This window comes from Stigmatopora argus, chromosome 18, assembly GCF_051989625.1.
Source record: "Stigmatopora argus isolate UIUO_Sarg chromosome 18, RoL_Sarg_1.0, whole genome shotgun sequence".
NCBI classification, from domain to species: domain Eukaryota; kingdom Metazoa; phylum Chordata; class Actinopteri; order Syngnathiformes; family Syngnathidae; genus Stigmatopora; species Stigmatopora argus.
The window spans coordinates 14,602,057-14,619,502 of record NC_135404.1 but is presented as its reverse complement, the minus strand read 5'-3'; the positions used below and the strand labels follow the sequence as shown (position 1 = coordinate 14,619,502).

The window sequence follows — 17,446 nt, the reverse complement described above, 5'->3', positions numbered from 1 at the left end:
AGCACATCCCAGCTAACCATAGCCACACCCTTATTTGGTGGCCAGCCAATCGCAGGGCAGACGGACACAAACAGCCAATCAGGAATAGATAAGGACATATATGACATATTTCTTGATGTGCGGCTAACAAGAAATAACAATCGTCTTTCTCTCAATCGCTCATTTTCCGAACCGCTTAGGGTCGCGGAGGGTGCTGGAGCACATCCCAGCTAACCATGGGAACACCCTGATTTGGTGGCCGGCCAATCGCAGGGCAGAAGGAGACAAACAGCCAATCGGGAATAGATAAGGACATATATGATATCTTTCTTGACATGCGGCTACCAAGAAATAACAATTATCTTTCTCTCATTCGCTAATTTTCTGAACCGCTTAGGATCGCGGAGGGTGCTGGAGCACATCCCAGCTAACCACGGGCACACCCTGATTTGGTGGTGGTGGCCAGCCAATCGCAGATGGAGACAAACAACCAATTAGGAAGAAATAAGGACAATTTAGCATACAATTTGTCTAGCATGCATTTTTTTTGGGGTGGGCGAGGTCACCGGATAAAACCCACGCAAGCCTGGGGCGAACATGCAAACTCCACACCCTGGAACCTGCGAGGCCGATGTGCTAACCACTCTTCCACCGTTTTGGTCTTTTCATTTCTTTTGTTATAATTTTATGCCGCCAGCACCAAGTTTCTTTTTCATGAACCAATGAGAAGACGGCGAGTAACAAAGACGCCACGCCACGCCACGCCATGACTCACCCACGCTGGTGATCCTCTGGTTGACGAGATCCTTGAGCAGCGCGTCGATGACGGGATTGTGTCTGGAGTAGAGCTCGTAACGATTAATCCCGATATGGAATCGCAGCCAGTTTGGATACGAGTCGGCCGTCAGTTCTCCGGCCGGGCTCAATTCCTGCGGGTTGCCTTCGGCGTTCCTGCGCCAGACGAGGAAAGAAGCGCCCGTTATTTTCCCGACAGGTCATTACGTGCTTCCAGTATGGTTGAATTTGACATTCTATGGCTCTGTCCATTTGCTTCCCCACTTAAGACCACAAATCATTCATTCTTTTTCGCTACCGCTTATCCTCGCGGGGGTGCTGGAGCCCATCCCAGAAACAGCCGGAATTGGTTGCCAGGCAATCGCAAATCAGAATGAAACAAAAAAAATCTAATCACACACAGTTAGTGGCAATTTAGAGTGTTCAACCAGTTCACCTTGGGTTAGGGAAACCGCAGTCCCCGGAGAAAACCCACACGACATGCAAACTCCACGCAGGGAGGTCGGAACCCACTGGGGATCGAACCCTCGACCTCAGAACTTTGAGGCGGACCTGCTAACGCTTCAGTATTTCTGCCAACCAATAACATGCGGCCTTGGCGCAGTCGGTAGCACAAGTTGTTCTGGGACCGGAAGGGTCTGCGGTTCAATTCTCCCATCTAGGTGCCCTTGAGCAAGGCACCCGACCCTAAATTGAACCATAAATTTGAACCATAAACAATTGTTGTACTTTGTTTTTCGCTATTTTTCATGATTTCTGCCAACCAATAATAGTCGGTAGCACGAGTTGTTCTGGGACCGGAAGGGTCAGCGGTTTGATTCTCTCGTTTAGGTGCCTTTGAGCAAGGCACTCGACCCTAAATTGAACCATAAACAATTGTTGCACTTTGTCACTATTTTTAAGTATTTTTGCCAACCAATAACAGCCGGTAGCACAAGTCGTTTCGGGACCGGAAGGGTCAGCGGTTCAATTCTCCCATCTAGGTGCCCTTGAGCAAGGCACTCGACCCTAATTTGACCCCAAAACCACGTGAAACATATATTCAATAAACCAATAGAGTTTCCCGACGTGGATTCACGACAACATAGTAGGTCAAAATACATTACCACTCCCGTTCGGCCGCCTTGAGATCAAATCGGATGTCGGCGTTGACGTTGAACAGCGTGTCGTCCTCCGTCAGCGGGGGCCACGACCTCTTATACAAGGGGTGCTCGTACAAAGCGGCCAGTCTCCAACCCCGGGCCGGCGGGTCCTCGCCCAGCGCCGCGTCCCGGATCGGTTGCCTCCTCCCGTCCGACGCCGACGGCGGGACGTGGAATAGCCGAGGCGCGTCCGCCGGCGGCGGCGGGGATCTCTCCAAGGACCGGGACGAGGCGTTGCTGAAGTCCTGCAGGATTCGGAGGGTGTGCTTGTTGGGCCAACCTTGGCGGGCCCAATCGCCGGGGTCCTGGCTGGGTGCGTGCGGGCAGGAGCATCCTCCGCCGGCGCCCACGCCGCCTCCTCCTCCTCCTCCTCCTTGGCGCTCCAGCTTGGGCAGCAGGTCGATCATGATGTGCATGGAGCAGGCCACCAGGAAGACCATGAGAATGAAAACCCGGAATTTCCGCAGGAGGATCATCTTCAACGTCTCCCGTTTGAGCAGATGGGAATATTTACTGCAGATGATGATCAGGCAGATGCACAAGCTGACTACATCGCCGATGATGTTGATCACACCGGACGCCAGTCGAATGAAATAAACATTAAAAACCAAGGACCCATCTTCACTTACAGTCTTGAGTAGAGGATTCAGTGTTCAAGCGTTTACGGCTTCAGCATCAAGAGTCTTCTTTTTCTTGTTTTATCGTTTTTTTATACGTTTTTTTTTCCACCCTTAAAGGTTCGTCAGCGAGCGTCCAGGTGGACCGAGTCGAGCGGGTTCAAACCGACGCTCGAGTCCCTCGAGCCGCATCGTCGACACGCGGAGGCGAACATGGATCGCCTTTTCTTTTTTTCTCCACCTTTTTCTAAGGAAAAGTGTCCGCAAGTGGTGCAAAAAGCTGCAAATCCGAGCCGACAAGTCTCCGTTTGTGCAGGTAAGAAGTCGCCAACCCCCCTCGAGGAAGAAAAAAAAAAAGCCACAAACACGCGCACCTTGTCCGGATCGGAAAATCAAGCACGCACGGACGTCTTTACGTCAAATGAGCATCGAGGAGGGATGGGTGTGTTCATAAATACGGCAGGGTGAAGTCGAGACGAGATCCAGCCTTTCTCCCTGCGTCACTGCGCGCAGATTGGACGAAAAAAAGCGAGAGAGAAACTGATAAATGCTTCTCTGTGTTCACGTTTGGAGGAAGCTGCACTTCCCGGCTGAGCCACAGGAGGGCGTCGTTTCCCGGGTCGATGTTTAGCTTGGCTCAAAAGCAGAGAACATTATTATTTTTCTTCTTCCTCTCCACGTGAAATTCATCTGGTGGAATCCTCGTCCTCGGAGACGCCAAGCGAGTCCATCAATGAAACATTAGGCAGGGCTATTAGAAGGCTCATCAGTCACCGCAGCGACTCCCATCTTGCTCTTCTTTTTTTTTTTCAAAGATGGAAGACATTTCAGTGTTGGGGTCCTAAAAAAAATACCTGAAAGCAGGGGAAAAATAATTATGATGCATTTTGTCCACAGCAATAAAAGGGCTGAATTGAAAGTGGTTTTTTTTAATCCGTTCATTCATTTTTCAACCTGGTGTTTTTCTCTATGAATCCTTCCACCAACACAGCTGAATTGAATAATTAGTATCGTTAGCCAGCAAGTTGATTATTTGATTAAGGTGTGCGAGAGAAGGGAAATATATGCAAAACATCTGGCAAACGCATGGCTCTCGAGCCTCATGCGGCTCCAGGTCAAAATGAATGCGACTCTTTGCTTCTGATCATATTTTGTATAAACTGTTGGGCTCATTTCACGTTTTTCTTATTTTTATTCTCTCTTAAAACACACCTAAATTCATCAGGGTCCATTAAAATAAAAAATAAATTACGTTTTTCAAAATAATTTGGCAGGCGTGCCCCACTCAATGAGTGGTTAGCATGTCAGCCTCACAGCTCTGCGGTCCTGGGTTCAAATCCAGGTCGGTCCACCTGTGTGGAGTTTGCATGTTCTCCTACCTGGGTTTTCTCCGGGTACTCCGGTTTCATACCACATTCCAAAACATACATGGAAGGCTGATTGGACACTCTAAATTGACCTTAACCATGATTGGTTGTCCTTTGTCTCCTTATGTGGAGTTTGCATGTTCTCCCCGGGCCTGCGTGGATTTTCTCCGGGTACTCCGGTTTCCTCCCACATTCCAAAAACATACAAATAGACTGATCGGACACTCTAAATTGCCCCTTAGCCGTGATTGGTTGTCCTTTGTCTCCTTGTGTGGAGTTTGCATGTTCTCCCCGGGCCTGCGTGGCTTTTCTCCGGGTACTCCGGTTTCCTCCCACATTCCCAAAACATACATGGCAGGCTGATTGGACACTCTAAATTGCCCTTAACAATGATTGGTTGTCCTTTGTCTCCTTGTGACCTGCAATTGGTTATCCACCGATTCAGGGTGTTGTCCCCCACTTCTGGCTCAAAGTCAACTGGGATAGGCTCCAGCACCCCCTGCGACACTAGAGTGAGGATAAAGCAGTGCAGAAAATGAATGATTAAAAAAAAAAGATAATATTTCAAGTCTTTGTTAAATTTAAGTAGTTTAAGCGGCTTTGACTAGACATTTAGCATGTAACGTTCGCACGTGATGACGTCTTATTTACGACTTACGGGCAAAACCCGTTTGGGAACGCGGACGAGGATGACGGAAGACCATAAATGAAAGGATCGCGGTGGAGTGTCACGAGGTCGTTCATTGTTTGGGACACAGACGGAAGACTGTTCGAATTCCTCCGAGGAGATGCGATTCTCACTGGAGACTCACTTTGCTTTGGATGAGGACAAGCTGACACTTTGTACAATTCAACAGCTCGCTATTAGAATTGTGAATGGAAGCATTGATTAAAAATGAGGCTCAATTTTATCACCAGCGGCGATGGGAGGTCCGTCCCCCCAAAAAATGGACATATTTGGCTTAAAAACATCCCCACAATGGATTTTAATGTAAAATAAACAGGGGTGTGCAGACTTTAGACTTACCAAAAAAACTAACTTGGCATTTTTTTTAAATGTATCTTCAGTAGCTCTTCCAATTGACAGCAACAGGCGTCCAATCCATGTCTCCTGGGAGATCTGACAGCAATAGAAAAAAATCAAAATGATATTAATAGCAAAATATAATTCAGTTTTCCAAATTCTGCCCAGAAAATTTCATGCTGACACATATTGTAGAATAAATGACCAATTATTTCTTTTCTGTGTAAAATTTGTACTAAAAAAAGAGTGCAAAAAAGACAAAAAAACATTTTTAACGCAACTTTCCCCATTCATTATTTGAATTATGGAACGCTAACTCCGCAATTGACACTGTTGCTTGAAAAGCTCAATATTTATATACTATATATTCATGATATTTTCCAATTAGAACTCATTTAGTCCAGAAAAGAATGTTTTCACTTGTTTTCAAACGGAAGAAAAAGCTATACGCTGACCACATAACACTCGGGTGTAGTATTTTCTCAACTGTTGTACCAAAAAATGTCCCAAAATAGTTAACAAAATAGTTGGCCACTGTTTCCAAAAAAATAGCATCCAAAGACAAATTTTGGCCGCTAGCTATTTTTTCTTTACCAAAGTGGGTAGGATACAGTAAGAGAGTGACAGAGCAAACAGCGCACGCCGATATGCGGGTGTGACAACAGTATTAAAGGCGACCAGGCTTTACGCCGACAAGATCAGGAGGAGGTGGAGGGCATCGGAACAGATAGCTGACTGCAGCAGCGCTTGTAAATTCACAAGATTTATCTGCCGGTGTTCCATAGCGGATGCTCCGGGAGCCAGATTCACAGCTTCACGGTCACGCCGGATTCTTCCTTACTTATACGGACGGTGGGCGACAAGTGTCGGGGAAAATTGCGTGGTTCCGAAAAAGGGAGAAAGCACAAATGAAAATTGCCACGACACGAACGCCGATAACGAAAGAATTAAAGCATGAATGCAAATTGGCCAAATAGCCACAACACAAATGCAAATAGCCACAACACAAATGTCAATTGCCACAACACAAATGTCAATTGCCACAACACAAATGCTAATAGCCACAACACAAATGTCAATTGCCACAACACAAAAACAAATGGCCACAACCACAACCTGGATTAGCTAAAATATGAATGCAAATTAGCCAAAAGCATGAACACGAATGCACAATGACGACCCAAAGTGGAGAAAATTCCACGGAATTAGTGTTATGGCAGTTGGAGTTCATGTTGTGAGCATTGGCGTTCATGTTGTGGCTATTTAAATACATGTTTGGACAAATTTCCATTTGTCAACAGAACACTATCTACTTAACATTCCCACCAAGGCACATTTCCTTTAAATCTTGTAAAATCCAGATGTTGTGATTATATATTGTTTCCTTTGATCTAAATGTATGCAAATTTATATTACAGTTGCTCTGACACATTTGCCTAAATGGAATCTATTTTCTATTTGTATTCCAATCAAAAAGTTGGACCAGGCAATTTTCTTCTTTTAATGTCAAATTAAGACAGCTTTGTTTGCTTAATTGTCAGCAAATTGGAAGTAGAAATGCACATATTTGTCGAGTATAGAAATATGCTATTTTCCATAAGACCTTTCATTTTGATCATTTCATTACATTTCTTTTAGTTGTAGAAAATTACACATTTACTAGAAGGATACTTACAATGTGATACATAACAAAAAAATTCTATTAAAAATGTTAGCTTCTATGCTAAAATTGACCTCATGTCTGCCACAAAAAAATATACTAATGTTACTTTTAATGTCTTTTTTCATACTCAAGTCAATAAATATAAAATTAACTAGTAGCATTTTTCCAGAATAAAATAAAATCGCATCTCACCCGATTTATCGTCCCAATGAAAACACGACATCCAATAAAACGTTTGCCACATGTTTATGAGTGCAGGGGAGGGGCGGGGCCAAGCCAAACGAGGCGTCGTCTTTGCCGTGCCCGAGCCTACTCATTTGTGTGTATGCGACCATTAGATACAGAACATTTGAATTGGTATTAGAGATTAAAATCTGGCTGCCGCCCCTCCTTCTTCACAAAGCCTTACTACCAGTGGCGGTCCGTGCATTTTCTCGTAGCGCCTTCAACGGGTAAAATCCACTTCCTAGCAGCATTTAGCGATTAAATACAAACACTGGAGCTTTTTAGATATCAGAACCAGGCCCACAATTGAAATATTATTTAGGAATATAGCCATATTTTACTGACCAAAAATCATTTTTAACTGTACACAATATCCATCCTCCTTTCTTTCTTTCTTGCTTCTTTTCTATTGCCATCGACTAATGCTGCTAAGTCGAGCCTGTCCTATCGTATTTCTGGCATAGTCCGTCTTGAAAATGGCTTTAAATCAACACAACAATATATTTGCTTGTGCAGCTTGCTACAGATAGTTTGGTAGCTCTGGCTAATCACTAGCCAATCATAGTTGGTGAAAGCGATGACATATCCCTACGCCTGCGACAAGGCATTGTGGTGTTGCCAACTCGAAATCTGATTGGTTAAAGCAACAGTCTTATCGCCGCTTGTTTAATGCAGCAGAGCCTGCAGAACTGATTGTGAAGGCCTTGAGGCAGATTTCTAACCCTGGCAACAAATAATGGCTGAAATGTGATTGGTTAAATGCTTCAATATGAAAACACACATCTGGAAACAGTGCAACCAGGTGGAAAAGCAAAGAAAGGAAGCTAACAGACCATTTGGAATTATTTCATAAGTATTGATGTACAAAATATAATATATGATTCAGATATTTCTTAGGCCAGCAGAGAAGGCCTTGAAGGCCCTGACGGCCCGCCACTGCTTCCTACTAATCGCTTCCTAAAAACACTATCGGCGTCTCTTCTCTTAATTCTTTGTCATCTATTTTCTTAAAGAGTCCGAATGAATGAAAGCCTGTTTTTTGTTGACGCAGTACTCCATCATCACTGGCGCACTAATTGCAAAATTCCAACGGCAAATTAGTGCTCTTGACGAGGATCCCCAAGGAATTCCCAATCGTTTTCTTCGGCATCCTTTTGTCGGATCCGCCGCACGCCAGATTGATTCTGGACAGTTTGGAATGAGGATTGTAATTGCCTGCGAGCCGTTGTCAAAAGTCAACCAAGCACGCCGTCAGGAGAAAAAAAAATGGCGGAAAGTTTTATGCTAAGTTCTCAGTGGAAATTCGGGTTTCTGTCAATTTACTTTGAGATGAAGAAGTCCAATTAGACTCCGAATTGAAAAAAATGGTAACAATAAATCATTTTAGCACTCTCAGTGGATGTCAACAAATATAATTTTTTAGCTTTGACTCTTTTTTTGGGCAATTTTATACTGTATTTAAGTCATTGATATATATCAAAGCAACTCTGTTTTAAAGCGGGTTTAGCTAATTTTATCATTATTATTGTCTTACAATGAACCATTGCTATTTACGACCAAGGAACCAAACCCTATCGAGAACTTAACTTACTTTATAAGCCTTTCCCAAACTATCACTTGTCGAAATGAAGCTCCTCCCATTCCTGTTTCTTGGAAGCAAGATGCTACAACATTAGATAAGATTAGATTACGTTATTCATCCCGTAATTGGGAAATTTCACTGTCATGGTAGCATGAGGGTGAGAATACAGACACAGAAAAATATATTTTAGACATAAATAAAAAGGTAATAAATAAATAAGCGTGTTGTACTGTACTGAATGATCAAAAAGAGACTGGGGTCCAAAGGGTGAGAATACAGACACAGAAAAATATATTTTAGACATAAATAAGTAATAAAAAAGCGTGTTGTACTGTACTGAATGATAAAAAAAGACTGGGGTCCAAGGGTGAGAATACAGACACAGAAAAAGACATTTTAGACATAAATAAATAGGTAATAAATAAGTAAATAAATAAATATGCGTGTTGTACTGTACTGAATGATCAAAAAGAGACTGGGGTCCAAAGGGTGAGAATACAGACACAGAAAAAGACATTTTAGACATAAATAAATAGGTACTAAATAAATAAATAAATAAGCGTGTTGTACTGTAATGAATGATCAAAAAAAAGACTGGGGTCCAAAGGGTGAGAATACAGACACAGAAAAAGACATTTTAGACATAGATAAATAGGTAAAAAATAAATAAGCGTGTTGTACTGTACTGAATAATCAAAAAGAGACTGGGGTCCAAGGGTGAGAATACAGACACAGAAAAAGACATTTTAAACATAAATAAATAGGTCATAAATAAGTAAATAAATAAATAAGTGTGTTGTACTGTACTGAATGATCAAAAAGAGACTGGGGTCCAAGGGTGAGACTACAGACTTTAAAATCAGATTTTGCCAAAGGTAAAACGCCTCCGAGCCTAGTTTTCTTTCTCTCTCCCCCCCGACCCACTTCCTTTGAAATATTTACCGTAACTGCCATTAGTCTCTTATGAAAAAGCCTCTTTACCTTTTGACATTTTCTTCCTCTTTCAGGCTTTTGAGGAGAGAGAGCCTCCGATAAGGATTTTTTATGCGCAAGAGCCTTTCAACCATGAGTTGTTGGAGCAAAATGCCCCGCAGAGCCGCGATGTGGACGCATTGCCAAGTTCAGTGGGAGTGGAGCACTAAATCTTAAGAGTTGAGACGGCGTGCCGAGCTAAAAGAAGCTAAAAAGGACGACACGTCCGGGAGTCATTAAGTCATAATGACAGAGAAAGAGAGATATCTCGCCAAAAAATTTGACTCGGGGCCAACGCACTATTAGGGAATGATAGATGAAGCTATTCCATGGGGGATGGATTCTTGCTCATTGTGGATCATTTACACTGTACACACACACAAAAACGCACACACATATCCACACACCCACCCACGCACTTATCAAGAGTGGCTTTGCAACTAATTCATCCTTCCGTTTGTTATACGGTATTTTATGGGCCCTAACTTGTCTCATACGGGAGAAATATGCAAGATTCACATCATGAATCATCACTTTCTTCTAATACTTTTCATAATTAGGGTTAAGGTGGTGCTGGAGCTTGATTTTGAGTGGCTATCAGGTCACCTCGGACTGGTCGCCAGCTATTTAAAGCACATGTTCAAGAGGAATTGGGTCGTACAGTGACCAATCAGGAGAATTCTGATTGTTTACTTACTGTCCAATCACATTGCATGAGAGTGTAAGTATGAAACGGGTTGACAGACATTAAATTTAAAGTACGACAAGTATTTTGACTGACCAAAAAGAGGAAAATATGTCCACATGCATGTGTAAGTCATTGAAATTGATAATTATATGTAGCCATCTCTTGTTATGATTGGGCAGCAAGTAGCCAATCAAAAGGTGATCACATTGTACGTGTTAGCAAAAGCTAATAATAGTAGATAATAGTCCATTTACAGCAAAAATAAGCTTTTGTAAGCTTCAAACACATTTTACGTAGGGCACATGTGTCAAAGTGGCAGCCTGGGGGCCAAATCTGGCCCGCCGCATCATTTTGTGTGGCCCGGGAAAGTAAATCATGAGTGCCGACTTTCTGTTTTAGGATCAAATTAAAATGAAGAGTATAGATGTATATTAAATTTCCTGATTTTCCCCCTTTTAAATGAATAATTGTCATTTTTTAATCCATTTTTTTCTGTGTTTTTAGTTCAAAAATCATTTTGTAAAATCTGAAAATATATTTAAAAAAGATAAAATAAACATTGTTTTAGATCTATAAAAAACGGAATATTCAGGGATTTTAATCCAGTTCTTTTAATCCATTTATTAAAAAAAAATCTAAATATTATATCTAAAATGGCCCGGCCCATGTGAAATCAAGTTGACGTTAAAGCGGCCCGCGAACCAACCCGAGTCTGACACCCTTGACGTAGGGTGTATTTTTACATAACCCTAACCAACATTAAACATACCGTAAACGAGCCCTGCATATCTTTTATTCCGATCTATCCATGTAGGCAGTTCTACGAAAGAATGATGTGAAACCCAAACATGGAAGCAATAACACTTACCGGTGAGATCGTAATTGGGCAGATTGTTTTTCCTTTTCATTTAATTCGTAGATGTCATAATAAATTTTCTCTATTTTGAAATAAATAACCGTATCGGCCACTTTCGCTTGCGTCATGACGTCATGGCGTTTTTTTATTTGTCACCTTGCAGTTTCATGCATGTAAGTCTAATTTGTGCGCATATAAGCCGTACCCTTGGTTCAGTCATCATTTTTTTTAGTTACAAATACGGCTTATATGCGAGAAAATACGGTAATCATATAAATATCGGCGCTACATCCGCGCTGTGGATTTTTATAAATTGGTTAAACGTTGAAAGAGGAGCCACGAGACGGCTAAAGGGCAATACAAAGGGAAAAGGCTAGCTTTGTGACACGGACGCCATCAGATATCTGTTTCTATTCACGCCCGTCAAAAAGGTCAAAACATTTCCCTGACATTCTGCAAACATCTGGGCCGCGACGCCCGTTCGGAAATGCGATTTAAACCGAGAAGATAAGCAGACGGAGCTCGTGTTGTGGTTAAAGTGCAATTGCGCTGTGGAATTTCCTTAAGATTGGGGTGCCGTGACCTTTCCACGCCAGCCGGAGGGACTTTCCCCCTCAAGGTGAATGAAAAAAAAGGGGTGTCGTCTGTCCACTTTTGGCCTCTCCGCAATCGTTATTGAATAGAGTCGGCTAAAAGGATGCCGCTTTTTTTGCGCTTTCAGCAAACGGCAAGCAAAAAAAAATGTAAATCCAGCTTGCGACTTTTGAAAGCTTTCTACTTCGGAGTGATTTGAACTGGGCAGTTGAAAAAGGTTCAAAAGATACATTTTTGTTGTTAAATGGCAAGAAAAATACCACTAAAAATTGGCTTGATTGGGGAAAATACCACAGCGTTCACGCAAAAAAATCCCTTTTTTTCCAATGTAATCAAGTCTAATTTGTCTTTTCTGACTATACAATTTTATCAGCTCATATATTTGTCAGTGTAAAGCAGGGGTGTCAAACTCGGGTTGGTTCGCGGGGCGCTTTAACGTCAACTTGATTTCACGTGGGCCGGACCATTTTAGATATAATATTTAGATTTTTTTTAAATAAATGGATTAAAAGAACTGGATTAAATGCCCTGAATATTTAGTTTGTTATAGATCTAAAACAATGCTTATTTTAGCTTTTTTTAAATATATTTTTAGATTTTACAAAATGATTTTTGAACTAAAAACACAGAAAAAAATGGATTAAAAAATGACAATTATTGATTTAAAAGGGGGAAAATCAGGAAATTCAATATACATCCATACTCTTCATTTTAATTTCATCCTAAAACAGAAAGTCGGCACTCATGATTTACTTTCCCGGGCCACACAAAATGATGCGGCGGGCCAGATTTGGCCCCCGGGCTGCCACTTTGACACATGTGGTCTAAAGGTTTTTAAGATGATTATAACCACCGCAACTACTATTTATACCCTTAAAACATGTCATTTGGGACCAGTGTAACCTTACCTTCACCATAAAATTTCCATATTAAATGCAACCATCTGTTTTATACCGCATACACTCTGGAGGGTTTTTTTCATAATTTCATATTTTGTGGGAAATGCGGGAGAAATCTGGACTAGACTATTATTACAGCACCTGTACTACCTTAAAATCAATAGATAATTATTTTTCCTAATTTTGAATTACCATATTCCCTGGACATTTTTGTATTAGTTTGGCAATCAAGTGGGTCTTCTTTATTTATTTTTTCCACTCAGCCTGTTGTGTTTTATCTAAAAAAAAACTGTTAGGTTAACAGATGGCCTGCAGTTCTTAAATTGACTATTTTTTACTTTAACCCATGTTCGTTTTTGGTTTCCGATCAAATAAAAAATGTCCGTTCCAGAAACGCGACTTATAGTCCAGTGCAACGTAAATATTTTTTCTCTTGTGTAGATTTTTTTTGTCTGTTGATACCCAGGTGCGACTTATAGTCCAAAAAATGGATTCCGTTTCCTTCTTTTCATTTTAAACGCCGTCTTTTTTAGGCCGCGCTGACCTTCTCCTTCTGTACGTTGAAATGTTGAAGCTATTGAGGAAATGGGATTTGGAAACTCTTATTACTGGATGATATGAGGCATGAAACGCCGGCGTTTATGCGTGCATAATCTAATCTTTTTTTCATGTTCGTGCGGGAACCCATGGCATTTTTGCAACAATAAAGTCAGTGTGTGATATGATCAGTGAAATAAAAAACCTTGGAATAGTGAGTGTCTTTTCAGAAACCCACACTGTACGTAAACGATGCAAACGTGAACAACAACAACAACAACAACAACGAACGCAGAATTTTGCGTTGTGAATTTCAGATTGAAAGGACATTTCGGTTCAACAGGGAAGGCCGGCAGCCATCATTGGATATATATATATATATATATATATATATATATATATATATATATATATATATATATATATATATATGGACAGTGAAATGGCCTGTCATTGGTTCCACAGGAATAAAAGCAAATTAAAAGGGAAATAATTCTGCTCCTTGTAAATAGATAACGGTCAGAAAAGTAAATTGGATTAGCAGCTCTGTTATTCTATCAAACGATTAATCTTTGGCCAGAATAAATATCTGCAGGGCAACTGCAGTAAAATTAAAAAAGACATTGCATTAGTCTGTCTTTCTCTTACAGTTCTATCAACAAACTTCCAAAAATTTATAGCAATAGCTCATTTCACGTCCCTAAATAATCCGCAAATCAAGATTTAAACATGCATGAAAATGTCAAAACCGTTACAGTTCTTTTACCGTTTTTTATAGGCCAAAGAAACCAAGGATAACGTTGGCCAAAATTCCAAAAATTTGGAATAAACCCACCTCAACGTATACAAATATTCTGGATTAAATGTATGGCACAGGTTATACGCCACAAGAATGCTGGGTAAAGTTATTAAAGTTAAGTCCCCAAAAAGTTTTAGGACTTTGGATATTATTTGCTAGGCCCCAAGACTTGGTTCTATGAATTAATCAATGGGCAGTCTTTTGGTCGTGAGGATAAAAAGATTTTGGAGGAAAGTCAGAGACATTTATGAAAATGATTCAAGAGTTGGGACGGACGTCTCATTGCTTTGAAATGTTGGGAAGATAGCGGCATAAAGATCAAGATAGCAAGCATCAAATGGCATTATCGTTAGCGGACTCCCGGCAGATGTGACAAGCAGTCTTCGTGGCCAAATTAGCTTTAGCTAATGGATCTGAGCATTGGTAGATTACTACGTTAATGACGTCTTTTGATCAGACGCTGACAGCATCTGTCAAAGCGGAAGAAGGGATGGGCAAATATTGTCTACGAGTTATAGCTTAACAATGCGTGATGTTACTTATAGCGTAAGTTTGATTGGTTGTTTTGTCTGTTTCTGGTTGTTTGTGTAAAATTGGTCAATCGTGGAAGGTCAATAGGGCCACTGAAGAAAATAGGAGGAAGACTCGGACTTGAAAGTGAGAGTATTTATGAAGAGAATCAAGTCCAAACTCTAACTGTAGATTCTGAGAAGAAACTTTAAATTCTGACTGTAGATTCTGAGTATAAAATCTGAATTCTGACTGTAGATTCTTAGAATAAACTCCGAATTCGGACTTTGGATTCTAAAAATTAAACTCAAAATTCTGACTTTCGTTTCTGGGAATAAAATACGAATTCTGACTTTCGATTCTGAGAACAAACTCCGAATTCTGACTTTGGATTCTGAGAATAAACTCTGAATTCTGATTGGAGATTCTGAGAATAAACTCTGAATTCTGACTTTTGATTCTGAGAATAAACTCCAAATACTGACTTTCGTTTCTGGGAATAAAATACGAATTCTGACTTTCGATTCTGACAATAAACTCCAAATTCTGACCTGAATCTGGGATTTGTGATTGTAAAGTCATTACCATTCTGCAGTCAGAGTCTCAAGTCATAATTTTGACTTTGGACTTTAAAATCCTGACCTTCCGAGTCAGAATCCTACTAATAAATTCCCATCTGAATTCTACTCAAGAAGTCAGATTAGAGTTCTACGAACACATTTACATTAAAATCCTATGGCCGAGTCAGAAAAAAATTACTAGTCCCAGTTCTGACTTCAAACTCAATGCTTTGAGAAATTCTCAGACTCATTCCTCAGAATCCTAACTAGCAAAGTCCCAATCTTGTCCCACTTTTTGTTTCCACCCGCCCTAATCCTGCTCACTGCACATCTACTCGCATTCCTAATTTTCTCTTCCCAACTCCAAATGAGAAAAGAATCAAGAATCCCCTTCGAAATCCCAATTTGCGGGGCTTCCCGATCAAAAGCCCGTTGAAAAGCGTTAACGCAGGAACAGATTCGTCTGGATTTCGGAAGGCGGAAAGAAAACGTGGAGCATTTGAGCGCTCCACAATGACGAGTGCATCTTCATTACGGAATCCGGCGTTATAGAAGCGGGAGACAATTGCTTGTGAATGTCCTTCCATCATCTTCATCATTAAAGCCGCCATACTGAGAGCAGACCGAATTAATTCACAGGCCGCCGATGGCCGTATATCCAAGAATAGCTTCCCAGCGTCCAATCTACTGCCAAATGACACCAACCATCGCATTCTGTTCTTCCTTGGAATTTCCCCGACGACAAAAACAAGCGGGTTATGAGACATTTATATGAAATGACACCTGTGTGTCACCTACCAATGGTTTCTAATGGAAACAGCGTGATGATATGCAACAGGAAATGTTCTTTTTTGATTGAAAAACACAACGTGAAGGCGACGAGGGGGAAACGCGCGTAGTATTCTCGTGGCGTAAAATGTTATTTTGGCACAAAAATAAACTGCGGGTTATTCGAAGCAAGCTGGGTTGGAACGGATGTGGAAAAAAATACCAAGAAATGGATGGTGAGTCATTTTTAGGAAGTTGAAATGACGTTTTTAGAGCAGTCGTGTCAAAACAACAGAGTCCAATCGAGGTTGTTTTGCCTGTCACGCGCAATTAAGTTCACTCATCATTAATAAACAATAATGTCATCTATTTCAATTAACCAAAATAGATCCTGATCGTCTAAACAGCAACGCAGCGTTTCAGATGGATGCTGGTTTTGTAGAAAATGGATGCTTCCTATCATTGCATTATGATAAAAGTTGGATATAATAAAGTTATTGAATAACCTGCCAATTATTTATCCAGTCAGAACAAAATTGGTCGCCCTTGACATCTCGGTTTACCGAATTTTATCGCATAGATCAAGGGTGTAAGACTCGGGTTGGTTCCCGGGCGGCTTTAACGTCAACTTGATTTCACATGGGCCGGACCATTTTAGATATAATATTTAGATTTTTTTTCTATAAATGGATTGAAAGAACTGGATTAAAAGCCCTGAATATTCAATTTTTTATAGATCTAAAACAATGTTTATTGTAGCTTTTTTTAAATATATATTTAGATTTTACAAAATGATTTTTGAACTAAAAACACAGAAAAAATGGATTAAAAACTTATTGGATTAAAAGCCCTGAATATTCCGTTTTTTATAGATCTAAAAACAATGTTTATTTTAGCTTTTTTTAAATATATTTTTAGATTTTACAACATGATTTTTGAACTAAAAACAGAAATAACCTAATATTTCCGAGATACTACTGTATAAATCAAATTTCATTCAAATTTTGTTTAGCGTTTTATCTGTTTATCTTTTCTCTATTTTGAAATAAATGACCGTATTGGCCGCATTGTCTTGCGTTATGGCGTTTCGTCTTTGTCACCTAATTTATGCGCATATAAGCCGTACCCATCGATACAGTCATCGTTTTTTTGAGCGACAAATACGGCGTAGGTTAGAAAATACGGTAAGTTGAGCAACCCTACTCAATTTTACCTGCAGTGCTAATTTGGGAAAAACTAGTGACCGAGACGGCGAAAGTTCCTCAATTTCACAAAGAGCTTCTCCAAGGCGAGAAATACAATCTCTCATTTATCTCACTGCGCTCTCATTAAGTGTGCTCGGCGTTAAAGACGTTCCCCCGAAGCCTTAATAGCCGCAATTAGCAAGAGAGCGGCTCGGTACGGTGACACAATGCGGACCGCCGGCGAGTCTGTCAGAGGGAATTGCGTCGAGTGCGAAGAAGACGGAGGCGGCCTTTCTTCTGGCTTCTTTGCTAATAAGTGCCAGGCTCAATTTCACTGGCTGTCAGGATGAGCAACACTAGGGGTGGCGGTCCTGGAAACCGGAAGGAAGGACCAACTGCCTTTAAAAGAAGTCCCGCTTTTATAAAGGATGCTTAAAAGGACATCTAAGTTCGTGGTTCTGAAGGTACTTTCTCCATTGGAATGGAACGTTGTCTTTGTAAAGGCTAAATGAGGACAGCGGAGGTTCTCCTGCGTTTTTGGTGTATTTTTGTCACTTTATAAAATGTTCCAGACAATGTAAAAGAGCCACGAAGATGCGGTACAATAACACACCATTTTTTTTGCCTAATATTAGGAGATTGAAGTCATACTTGGAGAAAAGTCATGCAATTATGCGATTAAAAA

The 17,446-nt window shown here is 40.8% G+C and overlaps 1 protein-coding gene across 1 annotated transcript in view; it reads right to left on the bottom strand.

Moving 5' to 3' along the window:
- LOC144093158 (extracellular serine/threonine protein kinase FAM20C-like) overlaps positions 1-5,020 on the bottom strand; it is a 73,369-nt gene extending 68,349 nt beyond the window's left edge. Inside the window, exons 1-3 of the mRNA XM_077626476.1 lie at positions 4,928-5,020; positions 1,881-3,387; positions 755-930 (exon numbers count right to left, since the gene is read on the bottom strand). Coding sequence (XP_077482602.1) covers positions 755-930; positions 1,881-2,392 — 688 coding nt within the window. The 5' untranslated portion in view covers positions 2,393-3,387; positions 4,928-5,020. The remainder of the gene's footprint in view (positions 1-754; positions 931-1,880; positions 3,388-4,927) is intronic.
- Between the last annotated feature and the right edge of the window lie 12,426 nt (positions 5,021-17,446).